Raw genomic sequence first — 20005 nt, 5'->3', positions numbered from 1 at the left:
CCGTAGGACTTTTTGAAATATTCTTCGCATTTTCCGGATTTGTCCATGGCAACTTTCAAGCCGCGCGAAACACAAGGTACACACACCGTACACCACGTGCAAAATGAAATGGAAAACACGGTTTCTGTTTGTGGTGCATGTGATGGGCGCATGCAGCCAACGCGTCTCCAAAGCAACAATGCATGTTTTGCAGTCGTGGAGATATCACGTAGAGCGAAACCCAACAGCTCTGATTATTATTACGTATGATTATGTATATAATCGATGAGGAACAATTTTAGTTTCGCAATAAGGATAACTAGTGGAAGTGACGACAAGTGACGACAAGTGGCGACACTGCCGGTTGTCCTGCCGCGGGACCTCGGGGGTGCGGTGAGGCAAGGCATCACAGACTTGTCTGGCCTGCACTCCCTCAGAGACTTGTCGCTGGACCACGGACAGTGGGCTGCCTTGTGCCGCTCCGTCTGCGGCTAACATCAGAGATGACATACTTCTGGGAACTCTGTCGTTGGTCCGCACAGTGCAACAATCTTTCTCCCTGGCATTTGTTTGTCTGCTTAAAGCTGTCGTTTGTAACGATACTCTGTTGATAGAGACTACAGAGTGTGCCTCTCGGGCCTCGATTAGTTCCGCATGCATGCATGTCGTGCTTCGTGCTAGCTATTGTTCTGATTTTCTTGACCCCTTTCGTGTTGTCTATTGTTGGCAGTCCCGTTCCCATCTCCATTCAGCATATGCGAATCTGCGGGCATTTGTCCTTTGGACGTTGCTGACATTGACGCGGAAATGCGATTAAGAACGGTTGCACTTTCTGAGCTCTTATGAGCCGAGCTTCCTTAGCGCAGCTCAACGGCTCGTTCGCTCAGAAAATTGAACTATTCGTTCATTATAGTATTTATTTCAGCAATGGACGTAAATGGGGTCCGGGAGGGCCGAAGAAAGCGCTGATCGGAGGAAGTAAGAGCGTTGGCGGAGTGCTATGTAATTGCGACACCTGGAGGTGTCCAGTCTTGTGGGTACATGAGACGGATGCACGATGCTTGGTATAGCAGGGGCCTGGAGAGACAGGCAAGCCAGGTGGATTTGGCGAACCAGTTGCGCGAACGTCGGAAGAGCGGACGACTCTCCTCCGCCGATGTCGAGGCCATTCGTCAGTGCACGGGAGAGGAACCAGCATTGGCAACAAGAACAGAGAGTAGTCCAGAGGCAGAGGCGTCTCGGGATGCGCTTGTTGAGGACGCCATGGCAACTGAAGTGTTTGTTGACTGTTGCCTAGCAGCAGGGGACAGTAGTAGTAGTACCAGTGTTACTAGTAGTAACATGGCACCGCGTGGCCAGGCTGTGTACGCCTGTGCATGTAGGAGCATGACTTGAAGTGGGAGATTTCCCGGATTTGGTCCCTCACCCAGGTTGATGTGATCCCTGTGGTTGTTGGTGCCCTGGGAGGCTTGGTGGGAGAGACTCCGCAATGCACTCGGCGGACTATTCAGGGAGGAAACCTGGCTATCGTTCAACAGGAAGCTCTCAAAGGTTCAATTAAAATTCTGAGAAATATACGGAACATGTAGATGAACACCTGCTGCGTTCAGTGTAATGTTCAATTGCCCAAGAGACCTGCATAATAATATTACAGATATCAAATAGTTCCTTAGTTATTCCCTTTACTAGTGGATGTACCTTGGTTTCGTACTCTGACGCCGGCCAGTTTGGGCTCAGTTTGCACTTGGTTACAACCTGCGTAGGCCATACTAGGAGTGTGCGTGCGTGTCTTACTTGTTGAAGTAAATAGTTGACATTTTGTAGTCACCCATTTCCAGTTATATGTATCGAAGTAAATAGCTGCTGACATTTCGTGTTTTTTAGGATTATCCTATTTATTCCTTTTTGCCTCTTCTGTAGGGTGCAAGCGTGTGTGCTCCTCATTGGCTTCGCTCGTTCCTCTTTTCTGCTGTTCATTTGGCTTATGCGAAGGCTAGCCAAGCTTGCTTGGTGATGTCAAAGCAAACAAGCACAAGCACAATAATAATAAGTCGCACTCGATTATAAGTCGCTCCCCCATTTTCAGGTTTGAGCACTATATTGTTTTGATATATTCACTTCAGTAGTAAGTCATGCTCGATCGTAAGTCGCACCCCTTTTTTGGCCCCTTAAGTTTTGTGTGAAAGGTTGCGACTTCTATTCGGGGAGATATGGTACTAACCTGCCACTGTAGACGCACTGCCGATGAGGACAGGACGGTAGCGGTCAGGTTCTCAGGTGCTGTCGGCTCTGAAACACCGCATAGGAGAGAGAAGCATCGGGACCAGAAAGATGTAGAGTGTACTTAGTGAAGGGATGGGTTCATGCAGTGCCAGAGTGCTAGTCGAGCCCGCCGGAACCGGTCCGCTTGGTCAGGTTATCACCGGACCGACCTTTTGGCCACCAACATGTGTTTTCTACTGTGGACGGCATGCCTACCCGCTAAATCACACACAAACTGTATGAAAGGCCATGATCACAGTAACTAGCGGACCAATCAAAAACTGCCTCCGCTGGTCCTGCTAATGCAGGGTGTACGCGCTCAGCAAGCAAGGGCGCCGGCCCCGGTCATTCCACGCGATTTCAATGTCCGCAACCGTGAGTGAGTTGCGCTGTTCTGGATTCTTACTGCATTTCACTGGGGAAAGAGAAAGCGAAGCGAGGCTCAACCGATGACAGGAGCTCGAGACGCAGCAGCACTACTGAAGCGTGAAGTACAAGAAACACACACTGCATGCAGACCACCCCCGCACAAACCAACCAGGGTGCAAAGTATGCAAGCGCACACAGCTAAATCGAAGTGAATCTCACACGGCTTCTCACACGGCTTTAAAACTCACTTCCATTGGCCGTAACCACGTGGGTGTCCGCTCCGACTCCGCAGCCGGCTTGCGAACAAGCGCTCACACTGACGGTGTACTGATTAGCGTTGCACAGCGTGTCCAGCTGGTGGTCTATGGGCGTTTCCTGCGTGCTGTGGTGGACGGAGATGTTCTTGGTGCCCGACGCTTTGCACGACGGCTGGCAGCAGCCCGGGCAAGCGGCACAGTTACTGCTGTATGTGACCTTGTACCCGGTTAGCACACCGTTGCGCTGTGCGAGCGCAGGCGGCTGCAGAAAAGAGGAAAATAAATGTTGATTTGTACGTACACAGAATTGGTGAACAAGCGTTTCGGAGACACCAGCTTTAATAGAGCAGCAATGACTAATTTTCCTTTTACTTGTTGATATTGTTGGGTCCCAACAAGAGAGGTTTCTTACTCATTAACACAACTGACAACGGGAACAGGTAGGCTGATGGGAACGACATTTATTATAGATGACGTGACAAGAGACCAGGACGAACGAAACGACTACATTGAGATTATTTGAAGAGAGCGAGATTGTTGAAGAGAGAGAGCTCGACTGAGAAATGACGCAATATAAAGGGCCTGGGTAGCTATGGCAAACATGGGCACGCAAGCAGCTACCCAGGCCAAATGAATAATGCATGAACTTGTGGGCCTAACATTAAAGCAAAGAGTACACACAGCAGCAGAAGGTTACCTTGATCGTGAAGTCGATAGAGGCACTCATAGCTGACACTTTTTCAATGGTCGGCTTGCCAGACGGAGCTTCAAGTTAATCGCCACACAAGAAAAAAAGGTTCCAGTCAATGAACCGATGGATCAGTTTCCAATGTGTTGTAAATTATACGCACAGGCAGACACACACACATGCACATGCACAAACACTCATGCACAAATACACACACACACACACACACACACACACATACACACAAGACAGAGGTGGCACAGAAACACACAGTCGGGTGAATACACATGACCACACACATAAAAATAAATTATACATGTATGTGTGTGTGCGTGTGTGTGTGTGTGTGTGTGTGTGTGTGTGTGTGTGTGTGTGCCACCTTACCACCTTGGCGCGTCTGAAAGTTTCCTGTCGACTCCGCTGGTCCGATTCCTCCAGCATTCTCTGCCCTGACTGAGCAATTGACTGTGGAGAAGATCGGTAGGTTGCTGACGGTAGCCGGAGATGAGACCACACGCGACGTGACATTGCTACTTGTGCCAAACACGCAGACGATATGATAGGACGTGACTGGCGTCTGACCAGGTCCAGCAGGCGGCGGGCTGGACGGAGGATCCCACGCCAGAGTGGCATGTGTTGATGCTACCTGCGTCCTTTTCAGCGCCTGTACACGTCCAGGAGGGTTCACTGTGCCGGAGAGAATCACATTATTTGCAACGATATGATACAGAATGTTCACCGTTGGCATTTCGCTTTCAAATAGGCTCTTCGAAAGTACACTTCTTGGCACCCAATGAACTTAGCCAATACAAGTATGAAAGTAGAAGCACATCCGTACAGACCGTGTTGCCTTCTTAAAGAGTATTACGTTCGAAGAGCAGCGGTCTGCCAGGCACACTTCGGGTGAGTTTTGCTGCTAATATTTGTACTCTTTCGTCAATTGTCAATTGTGAACCTGAGGAAGGCAATCTGCCGAAACGTTGTAATATTGTGAAATGAGTTGAATTATTTCTCAAAAACGCGAAGACTCCACCGTAGCCATCCACTATATCCATACATCTTCACAACACTCTCCAAACGGTCTCTGGGATACACCAATCACTAAAAGAAAAAGAGATATTAAATGATTCGAATTTTCGGGCAAGGCCCATCTTCAGGAATTGAGTTGAATTATTGCAGTGTTAATGGAAGGGAGCATGTGGACTTCACTGTTTATGAAACTGCAGGAAGCCTCCCCACTTTTACTTTTGTCAATTGGCGTGGAAATAGTGACGGCATAACCTATGGGGTGCGAAGGACAACAGAACTTGCCTTGTATTGTGACGGTGATCGCCTGTCTGACGGGCGAAGGGAAGCATTTCTGCTGCGCTGCGCGATTGCTCGGAACGGTACAGAGTGCGTCGCTCTCCGCTGTGCATGTGTATAAGCCGTCGTCACGTGCTACATCCGTTGCAGGAATGACAAGACGAGACGTGGAACTGCTACCCGGTGCCGTGGTTACGCTTGGTCTAGTCCAAGACGTGTTCACCTGGTAACCGCTAGCAACGCATGTTATGTCCAAAGGCTGGCCATGGAGAAGGGTCATGCTAGCAGCCATGCTAGTAATCCTCACGGCCTCTGTCGGGAACAAATGCCCACAACAACACACATACATGCACATGGACGCAAGCGCAAACGCACAAACAAACACGCACATATACACACCTGTACTTGTGCTAGCTCACGGCCAGAAACTGTTTGCTTGCGTCTCCCTGGGGGAGAAGGAAAGGGGCGAGACGTTGAAGAGGAATTCTTGGAAAACGTGATCAAATCAACTGGTAGGCCACCCAAAAGCTGGCACCTATCACCCCCCCCCCCCCCCAAAAACATCCCAAGACGCTGGGTGGGTTTGGAAATGATCTTATTACTTCGAAGTATATTAATGAACGTAATGGCCCGCTGCACCAGGGTATTCAGGCTACCGCTGCACCAGGGCATTCAGGCTACCGCTGCACTAGGGTATTCAGGCTACCGCTGCACTAGGGCATTCAGGCTACCGCTGCACTAGGGTATTCAGGCTACCGCTGTACCAGGGTATTCAGGCTACCGCTGTACCAGGGCATTCAGGCTACCGCTGTACCAGGGTATTCAGGCTACCGCTGTACCAGGGTATTCAGGCTACCGCTGCACTAGGGTATTCAGGCTACCGCTGCACTAGGGTATTCAGGCTACCGCTGTAACAGGGTATTCAGGCTACAGCTGTACCAGGGTATTCAGGCTACCGCTGTACCAGGGTATTCAGGCTACCGCTGCACTAGGGTATTCAGGCTACCGCTGCACCAGGGTGTTCAGGCTACCGCTGCACCAGGGTATTCAGGCTACCGCTGCACTAGGGTATTCAGGCTACCGCTGCACTAGGGTATTCAGGCTACCGCTGCAGCAGGGTATTCAGGCTACCGCTGTACCAGGGTATTCAGGCTACCGCTGTACCAGGGTATTCAGGCTACCGCTGCACCAGGGCATTCAGGCTACCGCTGCACTAGGGTATTCAGGCTACCGCTGTACCAGGGTATTCAGGCTACCGCTGTACCAGGGTATTCAGGTTACCGCTGCACTAGGGTATTCAGGCTACCGCTGCACTAGGGTATTCAGGCTACCACTGCACCAGGGTATTCAGGCTACCGCTGCACCAGGGTATTCAGGCTACCGCTGCACCAGGGTATTCAGGCTACCGCTGCACTAGGGTATTCAGGCTACCGCTGTACCAGGGTATTCAGGCTACCGCTGTACCAGGGTATTCAGGCTACCGCTGCACTAGGGTATTCAGGCTACCGCTGCACCAGGGTATTCAGGCTACCGCTGCACCAGGGTATTCAGGCTACCGCTGCACTAGGGTATTCAGGCTACCGCTGTACCAGGGTATTCAGGCTACCGCTGTACCAGGGTATTCAGGCTACCGCTGTACCAGGGTATTCAGGCTACCGCTGCACTAGGGTATTCAGGCTACCGCTGCACTAGGGTATTCAGGCTACCGCTGCACCAGGGTATTCAGGCTACCGCTGCACTAGGGTATTCAGGCTACCGCTGCACTAGGGTATTCAGGCTACCGCTGCACTAGGGTATTCAGGCTACCGCTGCACTAGGGTATTCAGGCTACCGCTGCACTAGGGTATTCAGGCTACCGCTGTACCAGGGTATGCAGGCTACCACTGCACTAGGGTATTCAGGCTACCGCTGCACCAGGGTATTCAGGCTACCGCTGTACCAGGGTATTCAGGCTACCGCTGTACCAGGGTATTCAGGCTACCGCTGTACCAGGGTATTCAGGCTACCGCTGCACTAGGGTATTCAGGCTACCGCTGCACTAGGGTATTCAGGTTCCCGCTGTACCAGGGTATGCAGGCTACCGCTGCACCAGGGTATTCAGGCTACCGCTGCGCTAGGGTATTCAGGCTACCGCTGCACCAGGGTATTCAGGCTACCGCTGTACCAGGGTATTCAGGTTACCGCTGCACTAGGGTATTCAGGCTACCGCTGCACTAGGGTATTCAGGCTACCACTGCACCAGGGTATTCAGGCTACCGCTGCACCAGGGTATTCAGGCTACCGCTGCACCAGGGTGTTCAGGCTACCGCTGCACTAGGGTATTCAGGCTACCGCTGTACCAGGGTATTCAGGCTACCGCTGTACCAGGGTATTCAGGCTACCGCTGCACTAGGGTATTCAGGCTACCGCTGCACTAGGGTATTCAGGCTACCGCTGCACCAGGGTATTCAGGCTACCGCTGCACTAGGGTATTCAGGCTACCGCTGCACTAGGGTATTCAGGCTACCGCTGCACTAGGGTATTCAGGCTACCGCTGCACTAGGGTATTCAGGCTACCGCTGTACCAGGGTATGCAGGCTACCACTGCACTAGGGTATTAAGGCTACCGCTGCACCAGGGTATTCAGGCTACCGCTGTACCAGGGTATTCAGGCTACCGCTGTACCAGGGTATTCAGGCTACCGCTGTACCAGGGTATTCAGGCTACCGCTGCACTAGGGTATTCAGGCTACCGCTGCACTAGGGTATTCAGGCTACCGCTGTACCAGGGTATGCAGGCTACCGCTGCACCAGGGTATTCAGGCTACCGCTGCACTCGGGTATTCAGGCTACCGCTGCACCAGGGTATTCAGGCTACCGCTGCACTAGGGTATTCAGGCTACCGCTGCACTAGGGTATTCAGGCTACCGCTGCCCTAGGGTATTCAGGCTACCGCTGCACTAGGGTATTCAGGCTACCGCTGTACCAGGGTATTCAGGCTACCGCTGTACTAGGGTATTCAGGCTACCGCTGCACTAGGGTATTCAGGCTACCGCTGTACCAGGGTATTCAGGCTACCGCTGCAATAGGGTATTCAGGCTACCGCTGCACTAGGGTATTCAGGCTACCGCTGTACCAGGGTATTCAGGCTACCGCTGTACCAGGGTGTTCAGACTACCGCTGCACTAGGGTATTCAGGCTACCGCTGTACCAGGGTATTCAGGCTACCGCTGCACTAGGGTATTCAGGCTACCGCTGTACCAGGGTATTCAGGCTACCGCTGCACCAGGGTATTCAGGCTACCGCTGCACCAGGGTATTCAGGCTACCGCTGTACCAGGGTATTCAGGCTACCGCTGGACTAGGGTATTCAGGCTACCACTGCACCAGGGTATTCAGGCTACCGCTGCACCAGGGTATTCAGGCTACCGCTGCACCAGGGTATTCAGGCTACCGCTGTACCAGGGTATTCAGGCTACCGCTGCACCAGGGTATTCAGGCTACCGCTGTACCAGGGTATTCCGGCTACCGCTGCACTAGGGTATTCAGGCTACCGCTGTACCAGGGTATTCAGGCTACCGCTGCAATAGGGTATTCAGGCTACCGCTGCACTAGGGTATTCAGGCTACCGCTGTACCAGGGTATTCAGGCTACCGCTGTACCAGGGTGTTCAGACTACCGCTGCACTAGGGTATTCAGGCTACCGCTGTACCAGGGTATTCAGGCTACCGCTGCACTAGGGTATTCAGGCTACCGCTGTACCAGGGTATTCAGGCTACCGCTGCAAAAGGGTATTCAGGCTACCGCTGTATCAGGGTATTCAGGCTACCGCTGCACTAGGGTATTCAGGCTCTCCCTGCACCAGGGTATTCAGGCTACCGCTGCACCAGGGTATTCAGGCTACCGCTGCACCAGGGTATTCAGGCTACCGCTGTACCAGGGTATTCAGGCTACCGCTGCACCAGGGTATTCAGGCTACCGCTGTACCAGGGTATTCAGGCTACCGCTGCACCAGGGTATTCAGGCTACCGCTGCACCAGGGTATTCAGGCTACCGCTGCACTAGGGTATTCAGGCTACCGCTGGACCAGGGTATTCAGGCTACCGCTGTACCAGGGTATTCAGGCTACCGCTGCACCAGGGTATTCAGGCTACCGCTGCACTAGGGTATTCAGGCTACCGCTGCACTAGGGTATTCAGGCTACCGCTGTACCAGGGTATTCAGGCTACCGCTGCACCAGGGTATTCAGGCTACCGCTGTACCAGGGTATTCAGGCTACCGCTGTACCAGGGTATTCAGGCTACCGCTGCACCAGGGTATTCAGGCTACCGCTGCACTAGGGTATTCAGGCTACCGCTGCACCAGGGTATTCAGGCTACCGCTGTACCAGGGTATTCAGGCTACCGCTGCACCAGGGTGTTCAGGCTACCACTGCACCAGGGTATTCAGGCTACCGCTGCACCAGGGTGTTCAGGCTACCACTGCACCAGGGTATTCAGGCTACTGCTGCACCAGGGTATTCAGGCTACCGCTGCACCAGGGTATTCAGGCTACCACTGCACCAGGGTGTTCAGGCTACCGCTGCACCAGGGTATTCAGTCTACCGCTGCCACAGGGTGTTCAGGCTACCGCTGCACCAGGGTGTTCAGGCTACCGCTGCACCAGGGTGTTCAGGCTACCGCTGCACCAGGGTGTTCAGGCTATCACTCACCAGCTACACGTATATTGATATGTTCAGGCGCGGTCGCGTTTTTAACGAAAGGACCCTCCGTGTAGAACCCTTGGCAGTTGTATATCCCAGCGTCCGATAGCATGATGTTGCCGGCAGCCGCTGGCACGGCTGCAGTCCAGGCGAGCGGCAGGATTGTAGGGGGAACCGTGACCTTATTGACCACCTTCATGCCGTTTTGAATCCACATGAGGTCTGTAACGCTGCCGGCCGTGATCTGGCACTGGGCTACACTGAGGCTGGATCGCGCCGTGCCCTCAGCATACCGCACACTGGCGTTACCGTTGATGATGCTCACTTGTCCCGCGCCGCCCTGATCCTCTGCAGACACAGGCAACAGCAAAACGTGAAATGAAGAATCACAGGAGAAACCCGGCCAGAGTAACTTCCCTACGTTATTTCCAAGTGAACTGTGAGTGCAAGGATATTGTCTGCTTGAGTGGACTGTGAGTTCAAGGATATTGTCTGTTTGAGTGAACTGTGAGTGCAAGGATATTGTCTGTTTGAGTGGACTGTGAGTGCAAGGATATTGTCTGTTTGAGTGGACTGTGAGTGCAAGGATATTGTCTGTTTGAGTGAACTGTGAGTGCAAGGATATTGTCTGTTTGAGTAAACTGTGAGTGCAAGGATATTGTCTGTTTGAGTGGACTGTGAGTGCAAGGATATTGTCTGTTTGAGTGGACTGTGAGTGCAAGGATATTGTCTGTTTGAGTGGACTGTGTTTGCAAGGATATTGTCTGTTTGAGTGAACTGTGAGTGCAAGGATATTGTCTGTTTGAGTGGACTGTGTGTGCAAGGATATTGTCTGTTTGAGTGGACTGTGAGTGCAAGGGTATTGTCTGTTTGAGTGAACTGTGTGTGCAAGGATATTGTCTGTTTGAGTGGACTGTGAGAGCAAGGATATTGTCTGTTTGAGTGAACTGTGAGTGCAAGGATATTGTCTCTTTGAGTGAACTGTGAGTGCAAGGATATTGTCTGTTTGAGTGGACTGTGAGTGCAAGGATATTGTCTGTTTGAGTGGACTGTGAGTGCAAGGATATTGTCTCGTTGATGTCAGTGTGAGTGCAAGGATATTATGTGATATTGTGCGTTTGAGTTAGAGAGACAGAGAGAGACAGAGAGATAGATAGATAGATAGATAGATAGATAGATAGATAGATAGATAGATAGAGAGAGAGAGAGAGAGAGAGAGAGAGAGAGAGAGAGAGAGAGAGAGAGAGAGAGAGAGAGAGAGAGAGAGAGAGAGAGAGAGAGAGAGAGAGAGAGAGAGAGAGAGAGAGAGAGAGAGAGAGAGAGAGAGAGAGAGAGAGAGAGAGAGAGAGAGAGAGAGAGAGAGAGAGAGAGAGAGAGAGAGAGAGAGGGAGAGAGAGAGAGAGAGAGAGTAAGTTACATTTATAAAGACAGGTAAGTCTAACAAATGAGGACTGAGACCTCTACAACAGGGTTTTTACGCCTGAAAGCAGGTGCATGATTTAACAAGCAGGTTGTCAGTCTAGATTTTATGCGCAGATTGAGAAAAAGCGCAGAATTTTTGTAATGAGATGAAAAGCAGAAATAATAAGAAAAGATGAAATGAAAGCCTGCTCACAACCCCGCCCAGCCTTGCGAACTGGGTATGGTGGATTAAGAACCCGGTTCAACGCTCGAGCAAGCGCTCTCCACTCAAGGTGTTCACAGCAGCTGATAGGAACTCATATGGGGAAATTATAGAAAAGAAATAATAAGATAAAGAGAATAAATTTCAACGCACCTCAATAAACGGAGCCCCACATACAGTACCTCAGAAAAGTGGACCTTCCGACCAGTGTTTTTGTTGACGCCGCAACCAGATGATGTAGCTGCTTCGCAGAGACGTCTTACTGCACAAATTACAAATAAATTTTATTCTTCGATTAGAAAATCCAAGCGCTTTCAGAGCCCTCCGAAGAGAGTCCGGGATGAAACCACGCACACCTACCTCAACCGAAAAAGAAACGACCTGCCACCCGTTTGCTCGGCATTGATCGGCCAGATCCGCATACCGCCTGTCCTTCCGCGAGTTACTGACACTGAATCTGTCCTCAGCACAAACTGTCAACTCCATCCAGAATACAATCCTACGACTCGTAGAGTACAGAACTATATCTGGTCTTAGGGTGGTAAGTGCAACACAGCTAGGGAAAGAAATCTTTGCACTAACTGAGTCGACAAGAAGTTTCCAGTCTGAGGCCGCTGACAGGAGATCAGTCGTAACCAACTTTCGTCTGGGCTGAACGCGAACTGGCTTCTCTCCCGCCTTGCAAAACGAGATGAAGTCAAGCTCATTTGAATTTTCGGTTTGTACGGTGTTTGCAGCAGTGCGGATTCGAATCTCCTCACGCATGTTCCTGACGATGACCCCGAGTACGTTGTCGTGCCTCCAGGTGTAACGTCCCTGGTCCAGCGCTACGCGACAAGCGCCAAGCACGTGGCGCGTAGTACAGGCCCAGGTACGGCACAAACTACAGTACGGATCCACTACGGTGTTTCCCCAACGGCGTAGGTTCGTCGGAGAAGGTAGCACGTCGAGGGTTGATGCGAGAAGAAATTTCAAATCCTTACCAGTACCACCGTACAAAAGGGATTTCCACGAGAGGTCCTGCCACATCACCGATGTCCACTCCAACCACTTGCCTTGCACCTGAAGAGTCTTCAGCCTCAAAATCTGCTCCTGCGCGTTGATCTCCTCAAATGTTTGAAGGAGATCCTTCCTCGGGGGTTTGGAATGCTGCTTCGGAGCACGAGCACCCAACCCTGCACGATGACTTGAAGATGACGGTGGACGGAGAGTCCCTGAACCTACTGATGCCTCTGCACACTCCAGCTCTATTGTCGCCGCATATCGCTTTGTCAGCTTCGCATCCTTACTCCGACGCAGAGTGTACAGCGCCCTCATGCGCGCGTCCCCACTCGATCGAAGAATGTGCCATTTGATGGACTGGCACTTTTTCCACACCGTAGGAAGGTAGTGGAGGCGTAAGCCAAAGCGTTTGCGACTGCCAATAAAAAGAATGGCAGAGTTTGCGCATCGAGGTAGGCCTGACCATTTCTTCAGAAATGGTAAACACATAAAGTGCAGTTCACGTACAAAACCTTGTGTGAGTTCAAGAACCTGGAAAGACCAAGAAAGCTTGGGCACTACAAGATGGTGGTAAAGCCATAGCTTGTGGTGGTCTTGAAGCCAAGAGCCATCTACTTTTTGCATGAGAGATACAGTGAGTTGACGGATGTCTTCCCGCTGGGTCTGCTCAGAGCAATCAGCATGCAGCCTTCGCCCCAGGAACTTGAACTCTGCAGTGTCAATGAAAGCGATCTTCCTCCCTGACATTGTCAGGCAGGGATCGTAAGGTTTGTACCGGCCATCTACAAGCTTTGCTGCACTGCTTTTGCATTTGTGCGGCGCCGCCTGCATACATTGGGTCCACGAGAGAAAGTCCTCCGTGACCGCAATGAGTTTTTGACAACCTGCACTAGATTTGCTATAGAGGCCTAAGTCATCAGCAAAAGCTGTTTGGGACACTTGCAAAGGGGCAGATTTAAAATCATAGGAGAGGCAACTTAATTCAGGGGCTGCAAGTGAGTCCAGCAGAAGCTGGAAACAAATATTGAAAAGGACCGGGGACAAGGGGCACCCCTGGAAAACACCAATGTTGTAATTAAAGGTGGGTGTGTGTGGTTGTACGACGAAAGCGCAAAGACTGTCGTAGTAGGAAAAAATTAATTTCCTGAATTGCAAAGGAAGGCTGTAGTGGGTTAGAGCATACTGTATCAGATTGTGGCGCACTGAACCGAATGCATTCTTCAAATCTATCCACGCAATGCAAATTTGGCGTTTTGCCGTCTTTGCATCACGCATCGCCTCATAACAAAGTGATGTATGCTCTAAGCACCCAGCCTTTGCAGGCATAAATCCTTTCTGGTTGTCACCATCGAAGAACTTATTGCCTAGCATATGTTTCAAGAGGCGCTTTGCAACTAAGGTGAAAAAGATCTTCCCGGACGTGTTCGCTAGAGCAATCGGTCGGAATTTCGAAGGATCATCAGACACCTCCCCCTTGGCCAGGAGTGTGATACACGCTACCTGCCACTGCCTTGGAATGATCTTGCTCTCCCAAACCCGCCCAAAGATGGTGAAAAGAATGGATTGAAGGGAGGGACAAAGCTTCCAACCTATGTAAGGTATCTTGTCAGGACCCGGTGCAGAGGTGTTGCGACACTTCTTCAAAACATTCTGAAATTCAGTCCATGTAGGGGTCCCCTCATCGACTGGGTGGGTGCAATCCCGGGGCTTCCCTGCACTGGGGCAGGATTCGTACGAAGTGGCACGATCCTGGTCTGCATATGTGTGTTGGAAGTACTCAAAGCAGGTAGTGTCAGAGAAAGTGGGTTTGACATGGTTGGTTGGTTGAAACAATTTCTTTCCGAAGGCATATGGGTCCTTGAGAAAGGCATCCTGGTCCCTCTTGTTCCGGGATCGATCGCCGTACATCTTTTGTTGTTTCAAAAGACGCTTGATTTGTTTTCCAATTGAAATAGAGAGAGAGAGAGAGAGAGAGAGAGAGGGAGAGAGAGAGATGGAGGGGGGGGGGGGGGGAGATGGTCAGATACAGTCAACTTCGGGTATAACGACACTCGATGGCGCATTAGAAAAGTGTCCTTATTCGCGAAGTGTCTTTATACCCAAAGTCTCATTATATGTATTACGGTTAGATGGGACTTTGCTCCGGGCATGGGAATTCTGTCGTTGTTCGCGGATTGTCGTTATATTCGCTGTCGTTATTCGCGAAGTTGACTATAGATATATAAATAGAGAGAGGGGGGGGGGGGGGGGGTAGATAGATCACTTGCGATATTTGAATTCTTCGGTGTGGACATACCTGATCGGACACAAGGAGCGCCTACTGCGAGCAATATGGCTGCAACCACTGCAGCAGCAGCGGCAGATGTTCTCCAAGGCATTGCCATTGGCCAGCTTGGCATTACAACCACACCACACTGTGAGTATCAGCACAGTAATAACAGAAGAGAAAACGATTTGCAACTCAGCCTGCCAGTACTTAGAAAGAATGTTATTTTTTAAAGCACATGTTCCAGCTCAGTGTGTTCACATAGAAAGTACAATAACCTGGCAACACTGATAGAAATGGCTTTGGTGTTGCTTGCAAGGCGGCTTTTGCTCAACGTTGCCGCGCACTGCCCTGTTGCTGGGCGCTGCCCTGTTGCTGGGCGCTGCCTTGTTGCCCGCGCTGCCCTGTCGCTAGGCGCTGGCCTGTTGCTAGGCGCTGGCCTGTTGCTAGGCGCTGTCCTCTTGCTCAATGACTGCAGCTCTGACAAAATTAATAACTGTGCTACTCAACGAGAGAGCTTGGAAGCTCAGGGCCCTACGCTATGCTTTTTTGCCTTGATAACCTAGACAAAAAAAGCATAGGGATGTTATACATTCTTTAAAAAATCCTTTTTTTAGACATAACCTGGGATTCGAACCCGCACTATGGCGCGCCCTGCATGCATCACCCGATACACTTCGCATACATACTAATTCATCCAAGTTGTTTCACATTGTGATCTTGCATTTGAAAGCCCTATTTGAATATGCATTGTGGCCAGCCGTCTTTGATGGCACGGTACGGTAGGGGATAGGTACGGGACAGGTACGATCGAGGGTAATACGACACCGTCTCCCTACCGTCCCGTACCATCAAACACAGCTGGCCACATACAGCCGGCCCCCCGCAATATTCAAATAGGGCTTTCAAACGCAAGATAATAACGTGAAGCAACTTGGAAGAATGGGTATGAATGCGAAGTGTATGGGGGAATGCATGTAGGGCGATAGTGCGGGTTCGAATCCCAGGATATGCCTGAAAGAAAAATAGGAGAATTGAGAAATTTATAACATCCTATGCTTTTTTGCCGTCAGATACGGATAGCGCCAGGCGTGACACAAACAAACAAACACACAAACAAACACCAAATTAAAGCTGTGTGGACCCTGGCTAGCGCCAGACGTTACTAAAGTAACGTCTTCTGCATAGCTACGGGAATAAAATCCGATTGACTGAGTAGATGTCTCAGGCACGGTGCAGCACCAGCACTACAACCATTGGGCTGTACACTGGTGCTGGGCGCTAAACGACGTGTTCACTAGCTCGGATTTGATTCAGCACCTGTGTACTATCATACAGTCGTCGCCGGAAAAGTCCGGTCGATGTCGACACCATGCATACAGTGGTATGGCACGAGTTCACCGGTGGTGCTTCATGGTGGCTTAGACTAGAATGCATTTGAAACGCTCCAATTCAAAATGAGATAAATCCATTTTGGGGAAATTTCAGGAAGAGCTTTTTTCACAAATTTTGTTATTTTTCGGTGTGCACTGTAGCGTCAATGACTTTTATCGCGTTTTGCAGAAGAACACAAACTTCAGGCATCATTTTGACTGGGATGTATCGCGTTTTGACCCGTAAAACCGACGCGCAGATGTCCGTGGGGTGAAACGAATTCTTTCGTGACAAAAAAACGCAAAAGCTCCGGTTTGGTCTCTATCGCGTTTTGAATTGGAACCCTTCATTTACTGTGCATGTACACCAGAACTGAACTGAGCGCATGCAGGGACACAAATTATTATTCACTGTATGTACAGTGCACAACAGGTATGTGGTGCTAGCTGTGGTGCTAGCTGTGGTGCTAGTGCATGTGCTACTGTGCAGCCAGCATAGCATTGGACGGAGTTTTTTTCTGGGCGACGGCCGTAGTCCAGTGCTGACCCGCAGAGAAATCCAACACCTCATGAATAGAGTAGTGCCGCGTTCGAGTGCACAGACCAGTATGTGTAGTGCTAGGGCTGCGTACGGTAATATCGTTACAACTTACAACATAACGTTTTTTGGTAAGGTAAGGGTGTCTAGTGTGACCCTAGCGCCTACCGCGAACCCTGGCTACTGTACAAGTACAAATTTTCGTTTGGAATTAAGTAAAAAAGTAAAGTTTTCACGTCCGCGTTACCACCGGCTAAACAATTGCGTTGAGAAACACAACCAGCTTAGGAAGTTTCGCATGTGCCAGGCCACCACCATGCCTTTGGAATTAACTTTCCCTATATTCGTTAGTGGGCACGAAATAACTAAAGTTTGTACAAGTACCAAACTAAAGTTCTTTTTCTGAACGTTCGGGGTGAAACTGAAAGACCTCGACGAAAAACGAAATTTAGTACGTCACAAGCCTGCTGGTGGAGTGATCTAACAAAAGATTTCGCGAACGAAAATTTGTACTAACAGTAGTCGCATGTTGCATCTGCGGAGCTGATTTTTCAGCACTGTCTCTGTCTACCAAGTACACCATGTCTCAAGTCGTGGTGGAATCATCCTGCGAGGATTTCAATGAGCAACCGTCGTTTACGCCGCTACGTTTCCTGAATCACTCGTTGCGAGCATTGACTTCAGGAAGTAGTTCTCTGCGAATGGACAACACCTGCTGCAGACAGTCATCCTGCACCATACGAATGAATCGTATTGCTCGGCCAGCACCTGGTCCCGCCGGATTTCGTGCTCAGAAGGCGAATACGTGTTTTTTCTAGGCTCCAGGCTTTGGTTTGAGGTAGCGAGACTTGCACTGTAAATTGCCCTGGCGTGGGTATTCCCAATCGTGCGCGGTGAATGTTTCCCCCCATCAACATCGAGGACAGCCTGTGTCCGCGAAATTCATTTGGCAAGCGAACCCCCGTTCTAAGCGCACAATGGCCACGAGCGAACAGGCGTAGCACTAATAGACACTGCCTGCTGTGCTTACCTTCGTGGTCTACTCCAGCGAACAAACACAATAGCCAGCGGTCGTTCGCGTTGGCTGTCAACAACTGCTCCGCAAGTCTCTTCAAGTGCAACTTTGCTTCGCCGTGGAAGCCTGAAGCAGCAGTAGCAACGGATAAACCCACTCCGAAGGCAAGTCCAGCTATGCCTATGGAACGCCACGGAAAATGTACGCCGCCTGGACAAGCTGCCCGCACGGTTTACCTGGCGCGAGTAAGCACCCTAAAGCCCATCTCTCTAGCGAGGCGACCTGTGAAAGGTGTGAAGTACACTTCAAAATAACCTCAATGAGTTCTCACCCTGTTGCAAGTCCAGGCTCTTTTTCGAGCTGCTTGCCGCACGAGCTATCACATCTTTTTGACGCAAAACAGCCACACCCCGAGCCAAAGCAGAATCCCCGAATATTTGTCGCCGTATTTCCGCACTTCGCCATCGACGTATCAGTACTCCGACCCGCCTGCATGCGCCGCATGGATTACATGTCATGGGTCTGATCAGGTGCGAAATCGATCCACCCAGACAGTCGTAAACCATGTAAACCATGTAAACGTCTGTGCCAGACCTGCCCTGCCATATCTACACTACGTCACTACACTCCAGTCAGTAGCAGACTGCTGGAGTCATCCTGTGCGTCCGACTTATGCCTATGGCTATGACAAGTATGAGGTTATCATTAGTGAGGTTTTGCATTCCGAATTTCGGTACAGCGTTCTTCGGTCATTTGTCGAACATCAAAATGTCGAATTTTCGCACCAACGTTTGTTTTGCAAGTCGAAAATGATGTGTTTTCATTTCGTGAGCCCCAGCATCAGCAACGTCCTGTCCCGTGCTCCTTTTCTTGCTGATTCCAACGAACTTTGATCGCCCAAAGAGTCGAGGGCCAAACCTGCCTCCTCAGTCGCCTCAGAAACACCAACTGGCAACTCCATGGCCAAGTCAAATTTTATGCGTGTCGCCATAGTCTTTTCAGCCACACAGATGACGGACCATTGACGGTGAGGACACTCCAGGCGAAAGAGAGTCGACAGGCAGTGGAGAGGAGCAATCAGAGGTAGCTGACGATGCTATGTCGCCAAAGACGCCTGCCAAGCGAGGCCGAGATAAGAAACCTCTTTGAATAAATCACGCGCTATACGCTAGCGCTCTTCTACAAGAAAATGCATCCGAAAAATATTTTCGGCAAAGTGAGCTTTTTCCGAACAAACACGCCGAATCTTCGTGTGCATTTTCGCTCTCGCTCCCGCGTGCCGAATCTTTTTGCCGAATTTCGGAATGCAAAACCTCTCTATTATGTTGCACGTTGATGCCTTTGAAAACAGAGAGGTTCCAGGTTGATGTCTTCTGTATATGGGAGACGTCAGCTAGGCATCTGTGGTCTATAACCTGGTAACGGTCATGATAATGTCGGCAGAAAAATTGGCAGAATTCGGTACTTGTTCTGGTACAAGCTCTTTTGTGTTGTAAGACTGGCGAGCGTGTTGCACAGTTCAGTAAGTAACTAACTTCTCCGGATAACCATTCTCTACCAAGACTGACAAAACGTAGAAAGTCAAGCTCATCCTGCAGTGTTTCCGGAGAGCAAATTCTTTGTGCGCGTCCTACAAGCCTGACTTCGAGCTAGATTTTCTTTGTACTGAAAGGAACGGGAAGAGTCAAACACAATGATTATAATAATTATTATTAACATGACTGGCTCAACATCCGAGTTTCATAATTATCATGATAGTGCAATAATATTGGCCGCTGAACGTCTCGACGGGCGATACACACACGTTAAATACACCACCGTTTTCCTTTTTCAACTCTCTCACTCAGGGTTTCTCCTCTCGGGGTTGTTACGAATATCACTACATGTACATGTACACCACCGTTGGAAACTCAGTGTAAAACAAAGTCTGTTGTGTGTTGTATGCAGGGTGTGTTGTCTGGAAATGGTGATGTACTGGGGGTTACTACACAGGAGTCTGATGCTCAGTTTACCACCAAAGCATCAGACTGCTGTGTAATCTGCAGAGGACTGCTGTGTGAGTAACATGCGTTACTTTAGTAAATGAAAATTGCATCCTCAACCCATCACCTTGACCTTGTGCTTGAAATTCTGAGTTTATATCCGATTGCTGAGAACCACACAGTCTTGGTGCACAGTTTTACTCAGCTGGTCTGCGCTATGTCAACATACAATATGTTCAGCATTATAAGTATAAGAACTAACGTGCACTGCTCTGGCCAGCCAGCAAGGGTTGTTTTCACGACAAGTAAGTTGCTAGTGACGCGGTGTCATTGGCAGCTTCACCCCGTGTCAGACCGAAGTCAATGTGGACTACCATGACAACCAAGGCCGAATGCTGCTGCGTACAGGATACAATCATGTACCGTTAAAGGGCCTTGCTCTAGATGACAACTCTCTCTCCCTCTCTCCCTCCATCCCTCCCTTCCTTCCTCCCACCCTCTCTCTCTCTCTCTCTCTCTCTCTCTCTCTCTCTCTCTCTCTCTCTCTCTCTCTCTCTCTCTCTCTCTCTCTCTCTCTCTCTCTCTCTCTCTCTCTCTCTCTCTCTCTCTCTCTCTCTCTCTCTCTCTCTCTCTCTCTCTCTCTCTCTCTCTCTCTCTCTCTCTCTC

The 20005-nt window shown here is 50.2% G+C and overlaps 2 protein-coding genes across 3 annotated transcripts in view; both read right to left on the bottom strand.

Annotated features, from left to right (window-relative positions):
* Positions 1-17686, bottom strand: part of LOC135827822 (tyrosine-protein phosphatase Lar-like) — a 24895-nt gene extending 7209 nt beyond the window's left edge. The window contains exons 1-8 of the mRNA XM_065340251.1: positions 17373-17686; positions 14462-14579; positions 9549-9887; positions 4867-5172; positions 3940-4242; positions 3565-3632; positions 2859-3129; positions 2201-2268 (exon numbers count right to left, since the gene is read on the bottom strand). Of these exons, the coding sequence (XP_065196323.1) occupies positions 2201-2268; positions 2859-3129; positions 3565-3632; positions 3940-4242; positions 4867-5172; positions 9549-9887; positions 14462-14564 (1458 nt within the window). The 5' untranslated portion in view covers positions 14565-14579; positions 17373-17686. The remainder of the gene's footprint in view (positions 1-2200; positions 2269-2858; positions 3130-3564; positions 3633-3939; positions 4243-4866; positions 5173-9548; positions 9888-14461; positions 14580-17372) is intronic.
* On the bottom strand, positions 10691-14111 carry LOC135828455 (uncharacterized). 2 transcript variants are annotated; one of them, XM_065340906.1, is made up of 3 exons: positions 12882-14108; positions 11524-12686; positions 10691-11425 (listed from the first exon to the last, which is right to left on the bottom strand). In XM_065340906.1, the coding sequence occupies exons 1-3, from the start codon at positions 14071-14073 to the stop codon at positions 11423-11425; spliced, it is 2358 nt and encodes a 785-aa protein (XP_065196978.1). In that variant the 5' UTR covers positions 14074-14108; the 3' UTR covers positions 10691-11422. The 2 variants fall into 2 exon arrangements, with proteins under 2 accessions (XP_065196978.1, XP_065196977.1); XM_065340905.1 differs by having other exon boundaries at positions 10691-12686; positions 12882-14111.
* Positions 17687-20005: the final 2319 nt, after the last annotated feature.

The sequence above is a fragment of the Sycon ciliatum genome, chromosome 12 (assembly GCF_964019385.1).
Source record: "Sycon ciliatum chromosome 12, ocSycCili1.1, whole genome shotgun sequence".
Taxonomy (NCBI): domain Eukaryota; kingdom Metazoa; phylum Porifera; class Calcarea; order Leucosolenida; family Sycettidae; genus Sycon; species Sycon ciliatum.
This window is presented reverse-complemented; position numbering and strand designations above follow the sequence as displayed.

Excerpts from the sequence above, each read along its gene's own strand:
- LOC135828455 (XM_065340905.1), bottom strand. The coding sequence starts at position 14,073 with ATGTACGGCGATCGATCCCGGAACAAGAGGGACCAGGATGCCTTTCTC. Across the intron at positions 12,687-12,881 it reads GAAGATCGCTTTCATTGACA|TCACACAAGGTTTTGTACGT; the intron begins CTGCAGAGTTCA and ends AGGTTCTTGAAC.